Below are 18,774 nucleotides of genomic sequence, written 5' to 3' on the forward strand. Positions count from 1 at the left end.
AAATGGACAGCAATGTTGCCAGACAATGCAAAGGAATGTTACCAGACAATGCCAAGCAGTGTTACCAAACAAATGTAGGTAAAACCAAAAACCGTCAGAAAATACCAATTAGAGGTACGCCCACTTCCGGACCTCGCTGTATAAGCGTAAATTAATTACCTACAAATGTTCTTGATATTTCATTCTTTTCCAGATGCCAGAACAGTCGTAATATTAATACTTCTTGGAAGATATTTCCCATCTGTGACCACGTGTATCAAAAGGAAAGACGGAGGTGGATTATGGAAACCTTCCAAATACGAGGCACAGCAAGGATTCCTTTTTCATGTCAGAGTATGTACCATTATGTAATATAATGTATTAATATCTACACTTGATTACCACGAAATATGTCATTAACATTTAATTAGTGATTGGAGAATGGAGAACATTGCACGAAACCTTATCGAACAAACAAACAAACAAAAAAAAATCAGCTTTTCTGGAAAAACTGCTATGCTCAAACAAAAATATTGTGTAAGCAAACACCATTTTCATCAAACCACGATCCACTCTGACTCACCACGTGTCACCATGATCTACTGATCTACTTCGACCTACTGACCGAATATGTCGAGAGTGGATCAAAGTGGAATGTTTTATATTGAGGACTACAATGAGTCAGTTGTTACTGTTGGGTTAGGGTAGTCATACGTAACAGTGGAACATGGAAATGTAACCCAAGATCCACTAAAGTATACTCAAAATTATCCCCACGTGATCCATAGCCACTGACCCGCTCCATCTTTGATGTGCACTCAATTGATATGATTACCATACCATATCAAGAGGATCATATTGGTGGTACATGGAAACAAAAAAGTTTGTTTAAGAAAAGGCCCCCTCGGGACAGCACGCCCTTGGTGGAGTGAGCTATCAACCATATTTTGCAATATACATGACTCTTCTTCATGCAATTAGTAAAGCATATATCGGTGTATGTGACGCGATTTGTATCTTACGAAGATATCGTGAACCTAAGTTGTGTAGATAGAAAGGAATATGCATAAAATAGGAAAACACAATATTTATTAGTCGCTAACGCCCTCGCCTTTGGTGCGAGCGGTTCTGGGTTCGATTCCCGGTGGGATCACTCGATCAAAGAAGTGTAACAGCTTTTTCAGGCCAATCATCCTGAGTGTTTTTTCCTGGGTTGAGTGAGTTTTTTTTGTTTTTTAATCGCGTCGGATAATATAAACACAGTGAACGATGCTAAAAATGCCGGGATGGTACCTAACACACAGGTCCCAGACCGCTTCCTTCCCCATCCATTCCTTTCTTTCTTCCCCTCTCTCGGATTGTGTGCTCTCCGAGGGACGACATCCCTCAAACGTGACGAACTTAAGGCCGACCTAAAAGTTACTCCTTCGTTGCTAGTACACTTATCTCCTTTGTTGGGCGACTGCGTTCGATTTCCCGGGAGGAAGGGGGAGGGGATTTTAGGATGTTATTCGTATTTTCGGTTCCACTGTAGGTTTATGCCTTATGAAGTTCCCGTGATGAAACCCTATATTCCAATAACAATAGTAAACGTAAAAATGCTGTAAAACTTTCGGTGAATGCTATGTAAACTTTCTAAAACATAAGTAGAGGTTAAATATGTTTATGGTCATGGATAAAATGTTTACTTGGCTCAAAACAGCTTTTTCCCAGTGCCTTTAAAAATGTTCTTCATTCAACCCTTCAAATATTGGAACTATGATAGCACTCCTTTCTTCATTTTATGGCATAAATAAGTAAGAAGTGTTTATACTCGAGGTAATGATATGTGTGTAATATCAATCTTATAAAAATACTAAACAGCACGTAGGGGAACGGCACCAACCTTTTCGCGATCATTATTTTAAAAACTAATTCATTGATATTGTAGCATCCTTGCTTTTCAAATTTCCGCAAAGGTTTTTCTTTCTTCTTCCTGGAGATTTGTAACGTCAAGAATTGCGGTCATTGACGTACAGGATCTAAATTTATCTTTAAAATATCCGTGCTTACTTTATGTCTGGATGTGATTCCAAGTTTGCCACATTTAATTGAAATATTTATTACTGTAAATGTAAACCATTAAGTGTAAGCTTAGGACAATTTTATTGATGTCGCAGTTATCTATTCACGTAACTACTGTCAAGTTTATAAGTGCAATAATTCAGATTGTTTTCTTTGTGATTATTCTCAAACCTTATACTAAAGGGTAGATTCCTCTAAGGAACTTTACTTAATTTTTCCAGAACTTTTCTTAATTGCATCGGATAATACAAACACAATGAACGGTATTAAAAATGTACAACTCAAGGGGTATAATAATACATTCGAAATACTGTCATATTAACCTATATTAGTTTTCAAGACATTTCATATCGCGTAGAAGTGACTCGCGTCAATTATGACCTCATTACATTACATTTCTAGTATAGAAGAATGCCTGAAAACAGTTGGTAGCAGTTTAATTGCATTGCTATATATATTATTGGTGCACCTCGTGTTTAAAATACAAGCTCATTTTAATTATACGTGTATTTGTAGTTTTTGGAATTTGATAACGTGTTAATAGGTGTGTAACGTGATAATAATTCTGTGTACATGACTTACAGGAAGCGTCCGATCTTCAAACAGAGTTAGAAAGGCATCATCTAAAGATGCAGCGCTTTGGATGTAGTGTGCAGCCCATGCCCGTCGTTGTCGCTTCAAAAATAGATGAACCTCAAGCCTTCTACGTGAGTATTGAGGATAATCTCTACAGAGTTGAAACTCCACTGAAAGCAATCGATAGCACATTCAAGACGTTTCAAGTACTGGATGCAGAATATCCGAAGGAATCGGAACAGGTGTGGACATTTGTGCAGAAACATATGTACAAAATTGAAAATGACTGCGACAAGAATTTTCCTTCAGTGAACACGCTTATCTCTGAAATATCAAAGGTGTAATGGCGGGAAAGGTTGTTTTCCGTTAATCATTTAGTTTGTAAAATAGTTTTTTCATGTATATACGTTCTTTTTAGTTTGTAAGAAGATGCCTAAGTGTTTTGTTTGTCATAGTGACTTAAGAACGAGTCAGTCTCTGTTACTTCATTTAAAATTTTGTCACAAATTAGGTGCCATGAGCCCCTTTCGTTGTGTGGACGCGAATTTGATAACGCCAATTCATTCCGCAAACACTTGCTGAAACACGAAAGAACAAGTACGGGTGGTGATGGGAACCAGCCTTTTCGTGGATACCAAAATGAGGTGTGTCACATCAATGTTGAGAGACAGTTGACTGATAATGGTGATATACCAATTGAAACTTCTGTGGAAAGCCTTTCTCTTGAAGATTACCGTGAGGCTGTAAAGGAGGAAGCCCTTCTTTTTATTACTAAACTGTATAGTCAATGTAACTTAACCAGAACTCATATACAAAACCTTTGCGACTGGGTACACGGGTTTATGGGCGGTAGTGTGATGCAACTGCTAAGAGAGAAAATTTTACAAACGCTTCGAGGAAATCATGTTGATGATAATACAGTAACTGAAGTAATGAACATGTTTAGTATAATATCCAGTCCATTTTATAGCTTGGAAACCGAATATAGGCGATTTGGCATGTTAGAGACAATGGGCAGGTTGATAAAACCAATTGATTATGTTATTGGACAGAAATTATCTTCAAAGAGAAAGAAAGGCGAGGTTTCGGTGGAAACATTACAAGTGCTTGGAAAGTTTGTGCCTATGCGAAAAATGCTTAAACGATTTTTGGAGTTACCGAATGTTCTGTCAACGTTACTCCACTTCAAGAACAGTGCAGAACAAGAGACTGAAGTACTTTTCAGTAGTGTGCAAGGACTGCATTGGAGAAACGAGGTAACGGTTTCTGATGATCGTTTGATATTACCTTTATTTCTTTACTTTGACGATTACGAAATTAACAATCCTTTAAGTGGGCATGCTGGTACAAAAAAGATAGGGGTAGTTTATTATACAATTGCATGTATTCCACCGGAGTTTTTCGCGAAACTAGAGAACATATTTCTCGCCTTACTCTTTCATTCAAATGATAGAAAAACTTTCGGTAATAAAGCAACCTTTTCAATTCTTATTGAAGAGTTGCGTTTCCTAGAATGTGAAGGTATATGTGTAATGTATAATGGTTTAGAAGTACAGATTTATTTTAAGTTGTGTGTTATTACAGGTGACAATCTTGGATTGAATTCCGTTCTTGGCTTTACAGAGTCATTTTCTGCTAAGTACCCTTGCAGGTTTTGCCTTACATCAAAAACAGATTTACAGGCGCAGTCAAGAGAAAACGTCCGGAATTTGCGGGACGTTGAGAATTATGAACTACATGTAATTCTCGGAGATGCTTCACAGACAGGAGTAAAAGAGAATAGCACTTGGAACATGTTGCCGAGTTTTCATGTTACCAAAAATTACAGTGTGGACGTGATGCATGATCTTTTGGAAGGGGTGGGGAACTATGATATGATGCATATTTTGAAGTACTACATCAACAAAACACGTCTTTTCACAATGGATATTTTAAACAGTAGGATTTCGGCCTTTGCAAGCATGTCAGATGACGTAAATAAGCCGGCACCTTTATCTTCTGAAAATCTTGAAAAGAATAAATTAAACTTGTCTGCTGCTGAAATGTTATTTCTCATAAGGTACTTTGGTTTGATAATGGGTGACTTAATCCCCGAGGAAAATATCGTTTGGAAATTTTATATTCTGCTAAGAGAAATAACAGTCATATTAACATCAAAAGTTATTCACGTAAACACTTCTGAATTACTTTGTACATTAATTGAAGAACATCATGAGATATACAAATCTTTTTTTCAGGATACATTAAAACCTAAGCATCATCATATGGTTCACTATCCACGTTTAATGCGACATATAGGACCACTTGTTTTCACATGGTGTATGAGGTATGAATCCAAACACCAACCGTCCAAGATTGCTGCCCGTATTGCTTATTGTCGAAAGAATGTTCTAGAAACTATAGGTTTGAAACACCAATTGCAGATATGTTATAAGTTCTTTCAGAAAAACGGTTTTCATATTCAACAAGAAACTGGACCTGGAGCAAAGATATACCTTTCACAAGATCAGAATTTTCCATTGTTTTCAATGTGTTTACCTCCTTCGTTGTTGAAACTTTGTCGGTCAGTAGCTTGGTGCATATACAACGGATTTGTGTTCAAGTGTTGCATGGTAGCGTTCGAAATTCATGAAGATGGTTTAAACTTTTATAATATAAAAAAAATTTTGTTAGACGAAGAGTCGCACATTTTCCTTCTATGTAAGAAAATGAAAACAGTTGGCTATGACAGTCACTACTGTGCATATCATTTGTCTTTCACGCAAGAGTGGATCTGCATACCAGTAAATTTGAATTTTGCAGGGCCTCCTACGTATTATAAGATAATCGATAATGACAACATATATGTTTCTGTTTCGGTATGATTTTGTGTTGCATGTGGGGCAGTGTTTTCTAACATAATCGTAATAGGGCTCGAGCATAAGAAAATGTTTCTTAATCCATGTGATTTTCAGTCAAACAATATTATATCCACTAGCAAAGCATTTGCAATGAAGCATACATTCCTGTACTACTAGATGTTTTGCCTGCATGGTCCTATGGCCACCGAAGTAGGAACTAAACTTTTAAAAAACATGGTTGGTTCTATGTAAATTTTATACTGATTTTTTGTTCGGAATAGAAAAAGGTTACATATCGAGTGTAAGGAAAAGATCGCACAGCTTGGACAGAATCTGACTCTACAGCTGAAATGAAACGAAAATGTCTTACGATATTTTGTCCTCCGAGGTTCCCTTTTGAAGTGACAGACGGGTAAAATTTGGACTATGAGGTAACACCTTGCGGTACTCTGTAGAAACACGTGATATCGGCTTTGGAGTTTAGTTTAAACTTCTTCGTTATCTAAGGTTTTTTAAATCAGTTTTTTTTTTATTTTAACAACAAAATGGCTAGATTTGAAACAGCATGTTTTGACATGATCTGGGCACAGAAAGCTTCCTTTTGTACGACATTTATTCAATTTGACATTTTAAATGTACGTTTTCATCTCTTCACATTTTCCCGCCACATTTCAGACCTTTTGCTGCATCCGATATTCCATACTTATTTTTAAAAAAAGAAGAAGAAAAAGAAAAATGACAAAGAGCTTTGAAGTTAGGTACCTTCGTTTGAAGTACGGCACTTTCCTCTACTCCACGATAAACACCATTCCAAAGTCGCTGCTATCAAGTGTTGTTACGGACAACCCGTGCGATATTGCCATATCGACCAAAGTTTACCGGTCTCTCCCTTCCAAAAGGGGGCCTTAAAGGACAACTTTATAAAGACATTTTCGTATCGTTTTAGCTGTAGAATCAAGTCTGTCTGCCTGTACTACCTTTTCCTTACACCCGATATATATAAAACCGCTTTGGAAAAGGAATCCGTGTACCCAGTCGCAAAAGTTTGTACGGGTTCTGGTTCCTTTATAAGAATGTAACTTGGATTTGCTAATGAAAAGGATTTAGTGTTACCGAAATGGGTTTAAAACAAAAGTTAAACAATATTGCGTGAAAGGAAGGTAAATCGTTGTCTGCCATTTTTAATTCTAAGTATTTTTTTTTTAATTGGGAAGGATGTCATGTGACACTAAGTTTAAACTACTAAAAATATATTTATGAAAGCAGTTTTTAATGGGTTTCTGCAATTCTAATATAAATGTGTCAAAGTCAAGAACCGTATCTTGGGAAGGTGTCCGTCTTAAGAAAAACATATGATGCCATTAAATTCCGATTAATATTATATGGTAGTATGATGTGTCGTACGTCGAAAAGAATAGCTTTTATTGATTGCAAATACATTGCTAGTGGTCATAATATTTCTTCATTCAAAATCTCACTGAATTACATAAACCATTTACTATAACCTTTACTGAGTTCAAACTACACTTTGTTCTAATTTTAGAGTTGAAAATATGCTATTGGACGTAAGATTGAATCTAGGACGTCAGCCTGACGATTCCTGTTCTGATCCTTGGTGCACTAACAAAATTTTTACTCCTTAAAATGTAGATACTTGCAGGAGCTGCCCCAATTTCTTTGTTATACATTTTGTCTCCTCATTTTATTTTAAACTTATAAAAATAAGGAAAGTTTCTAGGAGAAATCGAATACTATTAAGGAATGAAAACCACAGGCGTGACGTCGCGAAAATCAAATGCCATTAACTCTTAAGAGATAGGTACGGAAACATGTAGCGAACCTATGATAGAACATGAATCAGTAGATATTCTTTCGTATTGTAACGTTTATATTAGGTGTTACGAAACGTTACGCTAACGATGGTTCTAATTATTGTCCCTTGTATTTAAGTATTTTATTTGTTCTTGTGCCTTTTCTTACAAGTCTTATTACTGCTTAGCAAATACTTTCGTATTATTGTTAGATGCAAATAATGCATATTGTACCAAGAAAATAATTTCAGAAAATGTAAAATAATAATAATTACTTCTAACGAAAATTTTCGTCGTGAAATTGTGTCGTTTGTAATCCAGTCTGTGTGGGCATTTAATGTAAATTTTTGTTTGCGTTTATCATGTTAAATAATGTCTTGTGTATGATGGGGTACTCAGTTTCCGCAGTGTCTGTACAGTAAAATTCCGGCAAATGGCTCCTCGTGCATCACTTGGTGGTCAATGCTTAAGCGACTTGGTGCTAGAAGATCACGTTTAATTTTTGCATATATTTCCACTCGTGTGTTTCGTGATGGCAGTTTCGCTTGAGTGTTGTATACTGTTAAATCCTCGGCCCTTGAAGTTGATTTCCATTCTGAAGAAGAAGAAAATGTTACACGGTGCAGAGTTGGGTAAATCCGATGGAAAGTTAGTAGTATAATTTTTTTCACAGTCTTTACAGCAAGTCTCTACACAGCCTTTACAGTAATCCTCCCATGTTCTCTTCGTGGTACAAAATCCTATGCCGATTGACGGGTATCCTGAACGGACATTATTTTCAACCGATGTTCTGTCACTTTTAACATGCTCTTACGTTTGACCATGGCCTAAAGCATCTTTTCCAAATGTTGACTTCAACATTTCATGTGTTTCTGAAGCAGATTTTCTAGCTTTACCTAGTTTCATAAATTTCGTCACCTTCAATTTCGCTGTTACTCAGCGCATAACTGGGGGAAGATACGCTTAAAAACTAAATGCGACTTCCTAGGACAAAGCCGCTTAGGGCACTGACTCACAAAGGATGTACGAGGAATTGCTTGGTGGTGTTTAATCATTCTAGCTTAAACTTCACGAGCTGCAAAACTATTCTGAAAACTTTTCAGTACTCCGTTATATACGGTACACTTTAGAAAGAAAGAAAAAAAATTGAGAGATTAAATGACATTAGAAATACGCACTACCAACTCCAAAAAGCTTTTTGAAAAATATGTAATAATAAAATGATAAGGAAAATTCAGTTAACATAGCGAAACACTAATTCAGTTCAATCTTCTACGCTTTATTTTATGCATGTTTCCGTATTATTTATCAAACGTAGGAAGAAACACATTTATTATGATGTAGGTATTGACACTAAAGAACTACATGGTAGTTACAAAATTTTCCATTTAAAAAAAGCAGTCTTGTAACAAGTTTTGTATTTTTTTTCATATTATTTACATTTTTAATGCAAACGGTTACCAAGTTTCAAAAGAATTGTGTATATTTGTTAAGTTGTACTCATTTTTTTTTTCTTCTTGGTTTTCTGTCTAAGAAAAAACTTAGCAGTTTTGGTTGAAAATGATTTATTGTATCAGTATTAGGAATGTGGAAAATAAATTAAAAATAAGTGCAATATGATCTTACAACAATAAAGCATTAGTGTTAAATTCATTAATAATAAAACGAATCAGCCATAAATCGTTATATAATATATTCATTATCAGTAAAACAGTAAGTCTGCGTCTAATGGAATAATACATATATATATTTGTTTTCTTCTGATTCCTGTTCTGTGTGAATCAGTTTAAGCACAAATACTTGCCACTAAATTTTCAAGTTTGAATTTAGAATGTGAAATGAATCAGCATTTAATTTCATTTGATATTCATTTACATGCTCCTTACTAGAATCAATATATTTCTTGCTTGTATGCATACCGAAGTCGTAAGGAAATGAACTTTAGAACACGCTATGATTGACAGAGTTGATGTACCATATTCCGCTCAAGGGAGTAAAACTTTCAAATTTGAATATTTCATAGTTTTGTGTTGAAACGTAACGGATATGGTGGAGGCGGATTGTCCTGCGAAGAACGTTTTTCTTTGTAGTTTTAAGGACTTTACGAGGACCAGGGTATTCAAAGTTCATTTTCCTGCGAATTCGAGTTCTGAATCACCGTGTATATATGTGTATTGTATTAAGTGAATCTTGATTCTTCAAAACTTCTAGTTTATCTAATTGGGGCAATTCTTAGTATCCAAATTAGAATTATATCTTGTCTAACAGTCTGGTTGTACACCTGACAGCATCTTTAGATAGAGAAAAATAGGATGGGAAAAGAATGGATTACAAAATTGAATACTTCGAGTTCTTCTCAATTTCCTTACCCATTATTTGCCATCTTATTTCCTCTCTCAGAAGATGGTGTCAGATGTAAACTGAAACTGTAAGATGAAAAATAATTCTAATTTGGACACATCATCAATATGTGTCTTCCGTGTTCAGTTACTTGGAATAACTGTTATTTAGTAACATCCACATTTTATAAAATACGTGTAAAAATATTAAGAAAGAAATGTAAATCAAAAGTATGTGGTATATTTTCATTGCATTGATTAAAAGATTTATATACTTTCGTAACTGCATTATTGTAAAGTTCCTTTTTTGGTATTACTGTGCTGCATTTCTAATTTTTCTGTAATGTATACTTGATTAAAGGAAAATAAAAGTAGTTGTTATAAATGCTGTGTAATTTCTGATCTACATTGCATACCACCTCAGTTCCATTGTTATAGAAACAACACTGCATGGTTACGATAGCTATAAACACACCACCTTGATTCTGCTTCATATCAAACTTCACAGAAGATAAGACAAAAGTATTATTAGAAACATTTCCATTATCCATTTAAAGAAGTATTGAAATGGTTACTGGAACTGTTTCTAATAATACCTTTGTCTTATCTTCTGTGAAGTTTAATATGAAGCAGAATCAAGGTGGTGTGTTTATGCGTGTTGTTTCTATAACAATTCCGAAATTGTTCCACACACTATGCTAGATTGTTCTGTCAACAATCTAGCATGGTAACAGCAAACATACTTTATCTTCAATATTACAATACGGCATGGCTACCATAGCAATATAATATGGTTATAGTACCTATGCAGGTTGTTCCATCTACCATCTTACATGGCTGCTTCAACAAGACGTTCTTGTTCACATAGCCATACCGTATTGTAGATATAGTCATATAATATTGCAACTACAGCAATATAGTATGGTTACATGAAGTATAAAATTTGGTGCAGCTACCCTGCTATATGGTTGTCTTAATAAGACAGTATTGTTAAAATAGCCATACGGTATTGTAGGTACTGTAATTTAGTCTTGCAAATACAACAATATATAATGGTTACAATGACTATACGGTATGGTTGTCCACCTGTTGTCCAACTATCTAGTATCTTTGCAATACCTATACGGTATAGTATTCGAACGAATATGGTATTGTAGGCAGAGCTATAAAGGTATAGTTGGGATGTAGCTGTATTGTAATCTGCATGGTAATATTGACTATTAACTCCGATTATAGTTAAATTTACAATACAGAAATATGGTACTATTGCACATATGTATGGTAACAATAACCCGGATTTAGTAGCCATACCTGTATGCTATTACTGGCCATAAGCATAGCTGTCCCTATATAAGCAATACTATTCTGGTATTATTAACCATTTAATGGTTATGCCAACTATACCATTTTTTAGGGTGTATTGTAAAAGCCAAAATCCCAGTGAGTAATTTAAAATATTTAACATGCCGATATTTCACATTCTAAATCAGCGTTTCTCGAAGTGTGTTCCGGAATATATATATATACTAGCAGCGTTCACCCCGCTTCGCTGCGGTCACCCCGGAACGCAATAAACTTTGTTACTTAGATAATTTTTACTTTTTCGCTTTCAAGTGATATGATAAAAACCATAGAAGATTGCAGTAAATCTTAACATTATATCGCCTGTCATTTATGTTAACCCGCCCCGCTTCGCTGCGGTCATCCCGGTGCTGGCATATTGTAAAAGTGTCTGTAAAAATAAGCAAATCAATTAAAAAATTTTAAACAGAAGATTCAAGCTATTTTCCGCTGTATATCGCCTGTCATTTATGTTAACCCGCCGAGTGACACGGTCATGCGGGTTGCATATAAATACGTTTATTTTTACCTATGATGAACTAATAACAAAGGATTTGTACGTTATGGACACCTGAATGGTCAATTATCTCAAGACACTGGTAATTAAAAATTAAAGTGATATGATAAAAACCATCTAGGGTCCAAATCCTAATAACCCCCCAAAAATGAAAGAAATTGGTTCAGCCGTATTAGCGTGATGAGCGGACAAAAAATTGTACGTTCTCTTTTATATATATAGATATATATATATATATATTTGGTCTAGGAATTAATTCGTGCGGTTGGTACGCACACATTGAAGCTGTAGTACAAACACAAAATACATAAATACCTTAAGAAAAATATTGTCCATCGCTAGCCACCACTTTCGCCCATCTGTCAGGCAATGTACGGATTCCGTGGCGAAAGAAGTCCTCATCCTTGGAAGCGATCCAGTCAGAGACCCATGTTTCGATATCTTCTGAAGAAGTAAACCGTTGTCCAATCAAATCGTTGTTCATGCAATCGAACAAGTAGTAGTCCGAAGGAGCAACGTCTGGTGAATACGGCGGGTGGGGTAAAACTTCCCATCCGACATTTTCTAAATAGTTTTGGACCGGTTTTGCGACATGTGGGCGAGCGTTATCATGTTGAACAATAAGTTTATCATGTCTGTTCTCCCATTCTGGTCGTGTTCTGGCCAGAGCTTGCTTCAAACGCATTAATTGTCGTCGATAACGTTCTCCATTCATAGTTTCACCCGGTTGCAGCAGCTCATAGTACACCACACCTTTCATATCCCACCATATGCACAGCATAACCTTTGCTCAGTGAATATCTCGTTTTGGTTGTGATGGACCTGGTTCACCTGGTTTCACCCAGGCCTTTTTTCGTTTAGGGTTCTCGTAATGGATCCACTTCTCATCACCCGTAATAATTCGATGCAGAAACCCCTTTCTGCTCTGTCGTTGAAGCAGCAATTCGCAAATGGTTTTTCGTCTTTCAACGTCTCTGTCTTTCAATTCATGTGGAACCCAATGTGACATCTTTTGAATCATTCCCATGGCTTTCAAGCGTTTGGAGACTGTTGTTTGATCAACGCCTAATGCTGCTGCAAGTTGTTCCTGCGTTTGACACGAATCCTGTTCGAGCAATGCTGTCAATTCTTCGTCTTGAAATTTTTTTGGCTGTCCAGCTCGCTCTTGGTCTGCCAAGCCGAAATCACCACTTCTAAACCGTGCAAACCACTTCTGACACGTTCGCTCAGCTAGAGCATGGTCACCATACACTTCCACCAAAATACGATGACTTTCAGTCGCACTTTTCTGCATGTTAAAGTAATGCAGCAGGACACCCCGCAAAAACACTTTATCAGGCACAAATTGCGCCATGTTCACTTAACTACAAACTGGTGTTGTTGACGCTTTAATCCACTGCCCTATACTACGAACGATACGCGATGACAGGGGTTTGCAACACATGTGTGGATACACGGAACTGTGGGACGCTCCGTTCGTTGCGCCATCTCTTGTCCACCCGCACGAATTAATTCCTAGACCAAATATATATATATATATATATATATATATATATATATATATATGGAACTCTCTATCTCATCTAGAAGTAAGTTAGAATTTAGATGAGTCACTTAGTACTGTCGTCAAAAGACTGGCATCATTATTATAAATTGTCGAATAATTTAATACTATTTTCGTGGGTTCCGCCATTTTATTTTAGACGTGAAAGGGTTCCATGAAAGAAAAAGTTTGAGAAACGCTGTTCTAAATAAAAGATATGGCCCACCACACCAAACATGCTCGCTTCAATTTTTTAAACTATCTTACTAAAATATTTATTTGTGAAAACATGAACAAAATTATAAGGTGAAATTTTTTGAAGTCTCCGTCCAAAGAAAACTCATCACAAGTGGAAACTACTCCTTGTGGACTTTTCCATGATAAATGATTAATGTCATACTTTAAAGTTACTAATGAAATATATATTTTTGAAATATCAACAAAATCGCCTGAGTTATATTGGAGAAATTGTTATAAAATAAATAAAACTTGAAACTACTCCCAAGTGGATTTTTTCAGGAGAAATTAATTATGCTATATTGTCATGTTATTAATGAAGTATTTGTGAAGTATGAGCAAAAGCTCCTGAGTTTATTTTTGAAGAAATTGTTAAGAAAAACACTCCCAAGAGCAGCGGCGCAAACCTGTCTTCAACATTGGGAGGGGACAAGTAAGACTTCTTTCGTTAAACGATGCTCAAGATATTTGTGAAGTTGAATAACAATCCTGTGGAGCATCAGGGAGCAGAGTTGTCTTCAACATTGGGAGGTGGGCAGATTTGAGGCTTATTCTGGGGGGGGGGGTCATAAATTTCATCTCAATTTCCTTTGTGGCAATCGGACACAAAACATAACATTTCCTCCCCCCAAAAAAACACATTTCAAATCGGATTATTGGCGGGACACTCCCCCAGTACAAAGATTGGAGGGGACATGTCCCTCTTATCTCCTCCGGGATTTGTGCCAGTGCCCAAGAGCAAACTACCGTTCTGGATATTTTCATTAGAAGTGGTTTATTCCATTATTGTAAGGTTATTAATGACACATTTATTTCTGAAATATGAACAAAATATCGTGGATTGTTTTTAAAACAATCGTTCGACAAAAGCTCGCCGCAAGAGTAACTAATCCTTTTCTTTTTTTTTTTTTAGGACTAATAAGTCATGTCATATTTTAGGTTGGTAGTGAAACATTTATTTATGAAATAATAACAATTTTGCCTAAGTTGTTTTTGACAAAATCGCTCGAAGAACATCCATCAGAGTAAACAACCCGTACTGAATTTTTTCCCTGGAAATGAATTTTATCACAATATAGAGTTGTTAATACAATAAAATCTGAACAAATATATATATATATATATATATATATATATATATATATATATATATATATATATATATATATATATATATATATTAGAAAATAGCATGGAAATAGGAAGAAAATTTTAAAAAATACATAATTCTTATAAAATCATAAGTTTAAAATTTGGTGTATAGCCTAACAAGTTCTCTAGGCAACTGAACATCTTTACAGTGGGACGTCCGAATAAACAGACAGCGGCAGACATACAAAAATCACTTTTCTACCATTTACGGATCATGAAACGTGAAAATTAATTGAAATCTCGAATTCGATCTTTTTTCATCATCACCATACCTGTCCTCTCCTTTAGTCACTCGAAAGTGAACATTAGAAATATAGTTTTCATACTAACGTTAATAAAATCTCGTTTTCCGTTAAGTCCGTTTTTTCCCGTTTGTCCTTGATCTTTTGGGGGAGATCTGAATTAGAGACCTGCACGGGCCGAATTTTTCGGCCCGAGCCCAATCCAGTCCGAATGTACCTAGGCCCGGCCCAGCCCGGACCTGAAAAGTTTTGGAGATTTTTGGCCCGAGCCCGGCCCGGCCCGATAAGTTTTTTAAAATTCTTGGTCCAAGCCCGGCTCAGGCCCGAAAAATTTTAAGTTTTTGGCCCGACCCCGGCCCGATAAATTTTTTAAAAAATTAGCTCGAGCCCCGATCTTTCTCAAAATTTAGTATTAAACTTGACCTAACCCTCAGAAACATTTTCTAAACTCTGGTTCACAACCTGACGCTTGCCTCCCGAATGGTGCCATTGCCTCCTAGAACTTTGCCTGTCATCGAGAGAACAAAAATTCCATTTCCTGTAACAAAAATCTAACTTAATTGATTTTTACCATAAAGTGAAGATGGCAATATTGTTTAGTAACAGGCAAAACTATTCCACCCCTTCTTGTCATATTTTGGGTTCAGTGAAGATCAAGGTCAGAGTTCAATTTACCGCGCAATGCCTGCAATCCTCTATAGTGAAAGTGAAGCCGCTAAGCAACACAAACTGTAAATTCTTTGTAACATTTTTCACGGGCACACTTCTTCAACGATTGGCTTTATTCCAATTATCGTTTAACGAAAGTCAATAATAATTAAAGAATTGCAATTAATCGGCCCCAGCCCGGCCCGACCTGAAGATAAATCAGTGTCGGCCCGCCTAAGCCCGGCCCGGCCCAAAGAAATAATAGAGTCGGCCCGCCCAAGTCCGGCCCGTGCAGGTCTCTAGTCTGGATTCCCCGTTGACTATGTTCCTTACTGATAAGGAAAATGCAGAAAAACGTGTAATTTAATACAAAAGACGAAACATAATGAAATATTGGAAGCTAGACAAGAATTTGATGACATCAAACTAATAATACATAGAGACTAATACGTAATATATATACAGGGTGTTAATGAACTATACCGACAAACTCTAAGAGGTGATTCCTCACATCAAAATAAGAGAAAAAGGTCACACGGACCTATGACGAAAAATGCATAGTTTCAGAGCTAGGGCTGATCAAAATCGCGAAAAGACTAAATTTCAACAGGGCCTATTTCGAATTCCAGAAACTGTGTATGGTGGTCCTTATCAGCGTAAAGGAAGACACGCATACACAATCCAAAAGTGCATATTTCGTCAATTTTCAATAGGTATACACGATATTCCCTACAGGGTGTAATTCTCAGATATGCTCTCAATAGAGTTTTCAGATATACCCTGATTTCAAGGAAGGGTCAAAGTACGCAGAAGGTAAGACTTGACAACAATTGACATCCAATGCTTCGGAGGGAAGTCGGAAGTGTTAGGACCCGGCAGCTCCTTTTTTTTTTTTTTTTTTTTTTTTTGCTCGGAATAATGTGAGATGCAATGTATTTCGTCACGATATATTTGACGTTTTCTTCACTTTTATCAGACTGTTTACAACTGCACGGGTATTCCAGTATTCTTACTTTTATGGATTATTAGGAAAATTGTTTAATTATTAATCGCTTTTCTTATTTTCTTTATTACGTTGTTTATTTGTTTCTATGTTAATTGATTGTTATCTGTTATAAACTTTCAAAAATATATAAATAACACCTTAAACTATTTTTGGCACTCAAAAAACTATTGGAGACTAGGTTCTTCCGGTCTCTGGCTAGATGCCACTGCTAAGGAATGTTTTTTTGGAAATTCAACGGGTGTGGCAATTATTATCTTAAAATGTCCATATCTCGAAATTCGTTAACGTTAGAACATGAAATTTGATATTTAGATTTTTAATTCAAAATAATTAAAGACATATTTCAGAGTTTTTTAAATTTATATTTATCCTAGAAGGAAAGACGAAAGGCGAGTAGAAACAAAGGCGGAAGTTGTAATTATTAAAAAATGGTTATATCCTGAAGTCTCTTTAGAGACATGTTAATTAAAAACATGTTTCAGTTTTTTTTTAAAAAAAAATATTTCCTTTAGAACACGCAAAAAACAAGTATAGTTAGAAAAGCCAGAAAATGGGTGACAGTTACAATACTGCATGGTTAAAAAAGTGACGACCATGCTTCTAGGCTACTGATACAATAAAATATTGTTGAAATGATATAGCTAGATTTACAATAAAATTGGGGTAAAGGAACTATATTATTGTTCAATGAACAACGGTTTTAGCTGGTATTTCCAACTATATAGACAAGATGTAGCTGGAAGTACAATACAGTATAGTTGCAAAAACCACATCTCAAAAGTAGACAATACACGTAACAATACTATATAGTTGAAAATGCAATGCTGTATTGCTGTGAGGACGATAAAATATTGTAAGACGAACAGTACTGCATTGCTAGAGATACGATATTATTGGAGCGACGATTGTAGCTTCCACCATACTGTATTGTTGCTACTACAATATATTGTTGTTGTCGTGACCATAGAGTGTGGTACACCTGACAATATCTTCGCTGTTTATATCGTGTCTGCAACCATACAGCATGGCAACTGTAACAATACTACATTGTTGGCAATACAATATCCGTGGTGTCCATATTGTATCGTGCACTATACTATATTGCTGCTGGAACGATGTTGGATTGTACTGCCAACTATGTTTGATGGTTGTTCGTACGATCTGTTGAGAGTCCATATTGTACCAGATACTATAATATATAGTTGGTCGAACCATGTCGTGAAAGCCAATATTGTACCCCCTACTAGACTGTATAGTTGTTCGTAAAATCTTTGTAGAGTCTATATTGTACAGTAAGGGACACCTCTGGATGGTACACTTTTGACGTAAATTTCCATATGGGTGTACCATCCTGAAGTTTCCCTTACTGTACCTGTGTCTTATTGTACCTATTACCATGCTATGTGGCTGTTCGTACGATGGCTTGAAAGTCTACATAGCATTGATAGTGCATACGACACGCTTTCGATAGCGCTTTTTCTAGCTTCCATAACGCAGTTTGGTCCTGAGAAACGGAGGCGTGTCTTACAAGATTACGTTACGTATTACCTTGCCCCTGTATAAGAACTATTTTGCTCTATTGTATCCTACCCTTGAATAGCAACTTTTTTCAATTTGTACCACACAAATTTTCAATTTCTTTCATGTATTTTGTTTTCACAATGATACACTGCTATTTGTATCTACAAGGGCAAAAGTATAAGTTTTAGCTAAAAATAAAAAAAAAAATAAAAACTGCACTACGGATGCTTGAATTAGCGCCGTAATTATTACCAATATAATATAAACCTTTATTACATCGTACGAAAACATAGTATAGTAACAGGTACAATATAGCCTCTGAAAAAAAAAAAAACTCTGGAAACTTGAAAAATGCGTTGCTTATACCAGCAATGCAATATACACTTTCATTATATCGTATGAAGACACTATAGTAACAAATACAATACAGACTCAGGACATGCATTCCATTCAAAATAAATTTCAGGTGGGAAAGCAGTGAATGTTCTCCAATTCTATGCATGTAATACCTCGCACTAATTTCCTCTCTTGTATGTGTTCAACAGCGATCTCGGTCCCTAGACGGTATATTTCTTGATCACTTCTTTATTACAGAATCGAATAAGTGAAGTGTAAATGAATGGTTTACGACAAACGATAGGACCATGGTAAAAAAAAATGTACAGGGCGTCTCATAAACAATATTAAAAACTCAGACCAGAGATTCCTCGCATGAAACCAAAGCCTATTTAAGAAAGAACTTCAGAAGTGGGAAGCGGCATAGCTATACACCTCCGAAAGTGTGGGGAAAAATGAATTTCACATCTGCCTACCAGATGACGACAGAAGCTACCATAAACTTGAACAAAGCGTTTTTAAAGCAAAAGACCATAATTAAACTTTATTTACAAACTTATTTTCCACACAGGAAAAGTTTTATTATCGAGTGACGGATCAACCGGGAATTCTACTTGATTGC

At 35.9% G+C, this 18,774-nt stretch overlaps 1 protein-coding gene across 1 annotated transcript; it reads left to right on the forward strand.

Moving 5' to 3' along the window:
- The first annotated feature begins 135 nt into the window (after positions 1-135).
- Positions 136-9,994, forward strand: LOC145676401 (uncharacterized). Its single transcript, XM_081747259.1, has 2 exons — positions 136-333; positions 2,628-9,994. Exon 2 carries the CDS (start codon positions 3,462-3,464, stop codon positions 5,481-5,483), a length of 2,022 nt encoding a protein of 673 aa, XP_081603385.1. The 5' UTR covers positions 136-333; positions 2,628-3,461; the 3' UTR covers positions 5,484-9,994.
- The last annotated feature ends 8,780 nt before the right edge of the window (positions 9,995-18,774 follow it).

This window comes from Thermobia domestica, unplaced genomic scaffold, assembly GCF_964235325.1.
Source record: "Thermobia domestica unplaced genomic scaffold, izTheDome1.hap1.1 HAP1_SCAFFOLD_149, whole genome shotgun sequence".
In the NCBI taxonomy this organism is placed as follows: Eukaryota; Metazoa; Arthropoda; class Insecta; order Zygentoma; family Lepismatidae; genus Thermobia; species Thermobia domestica.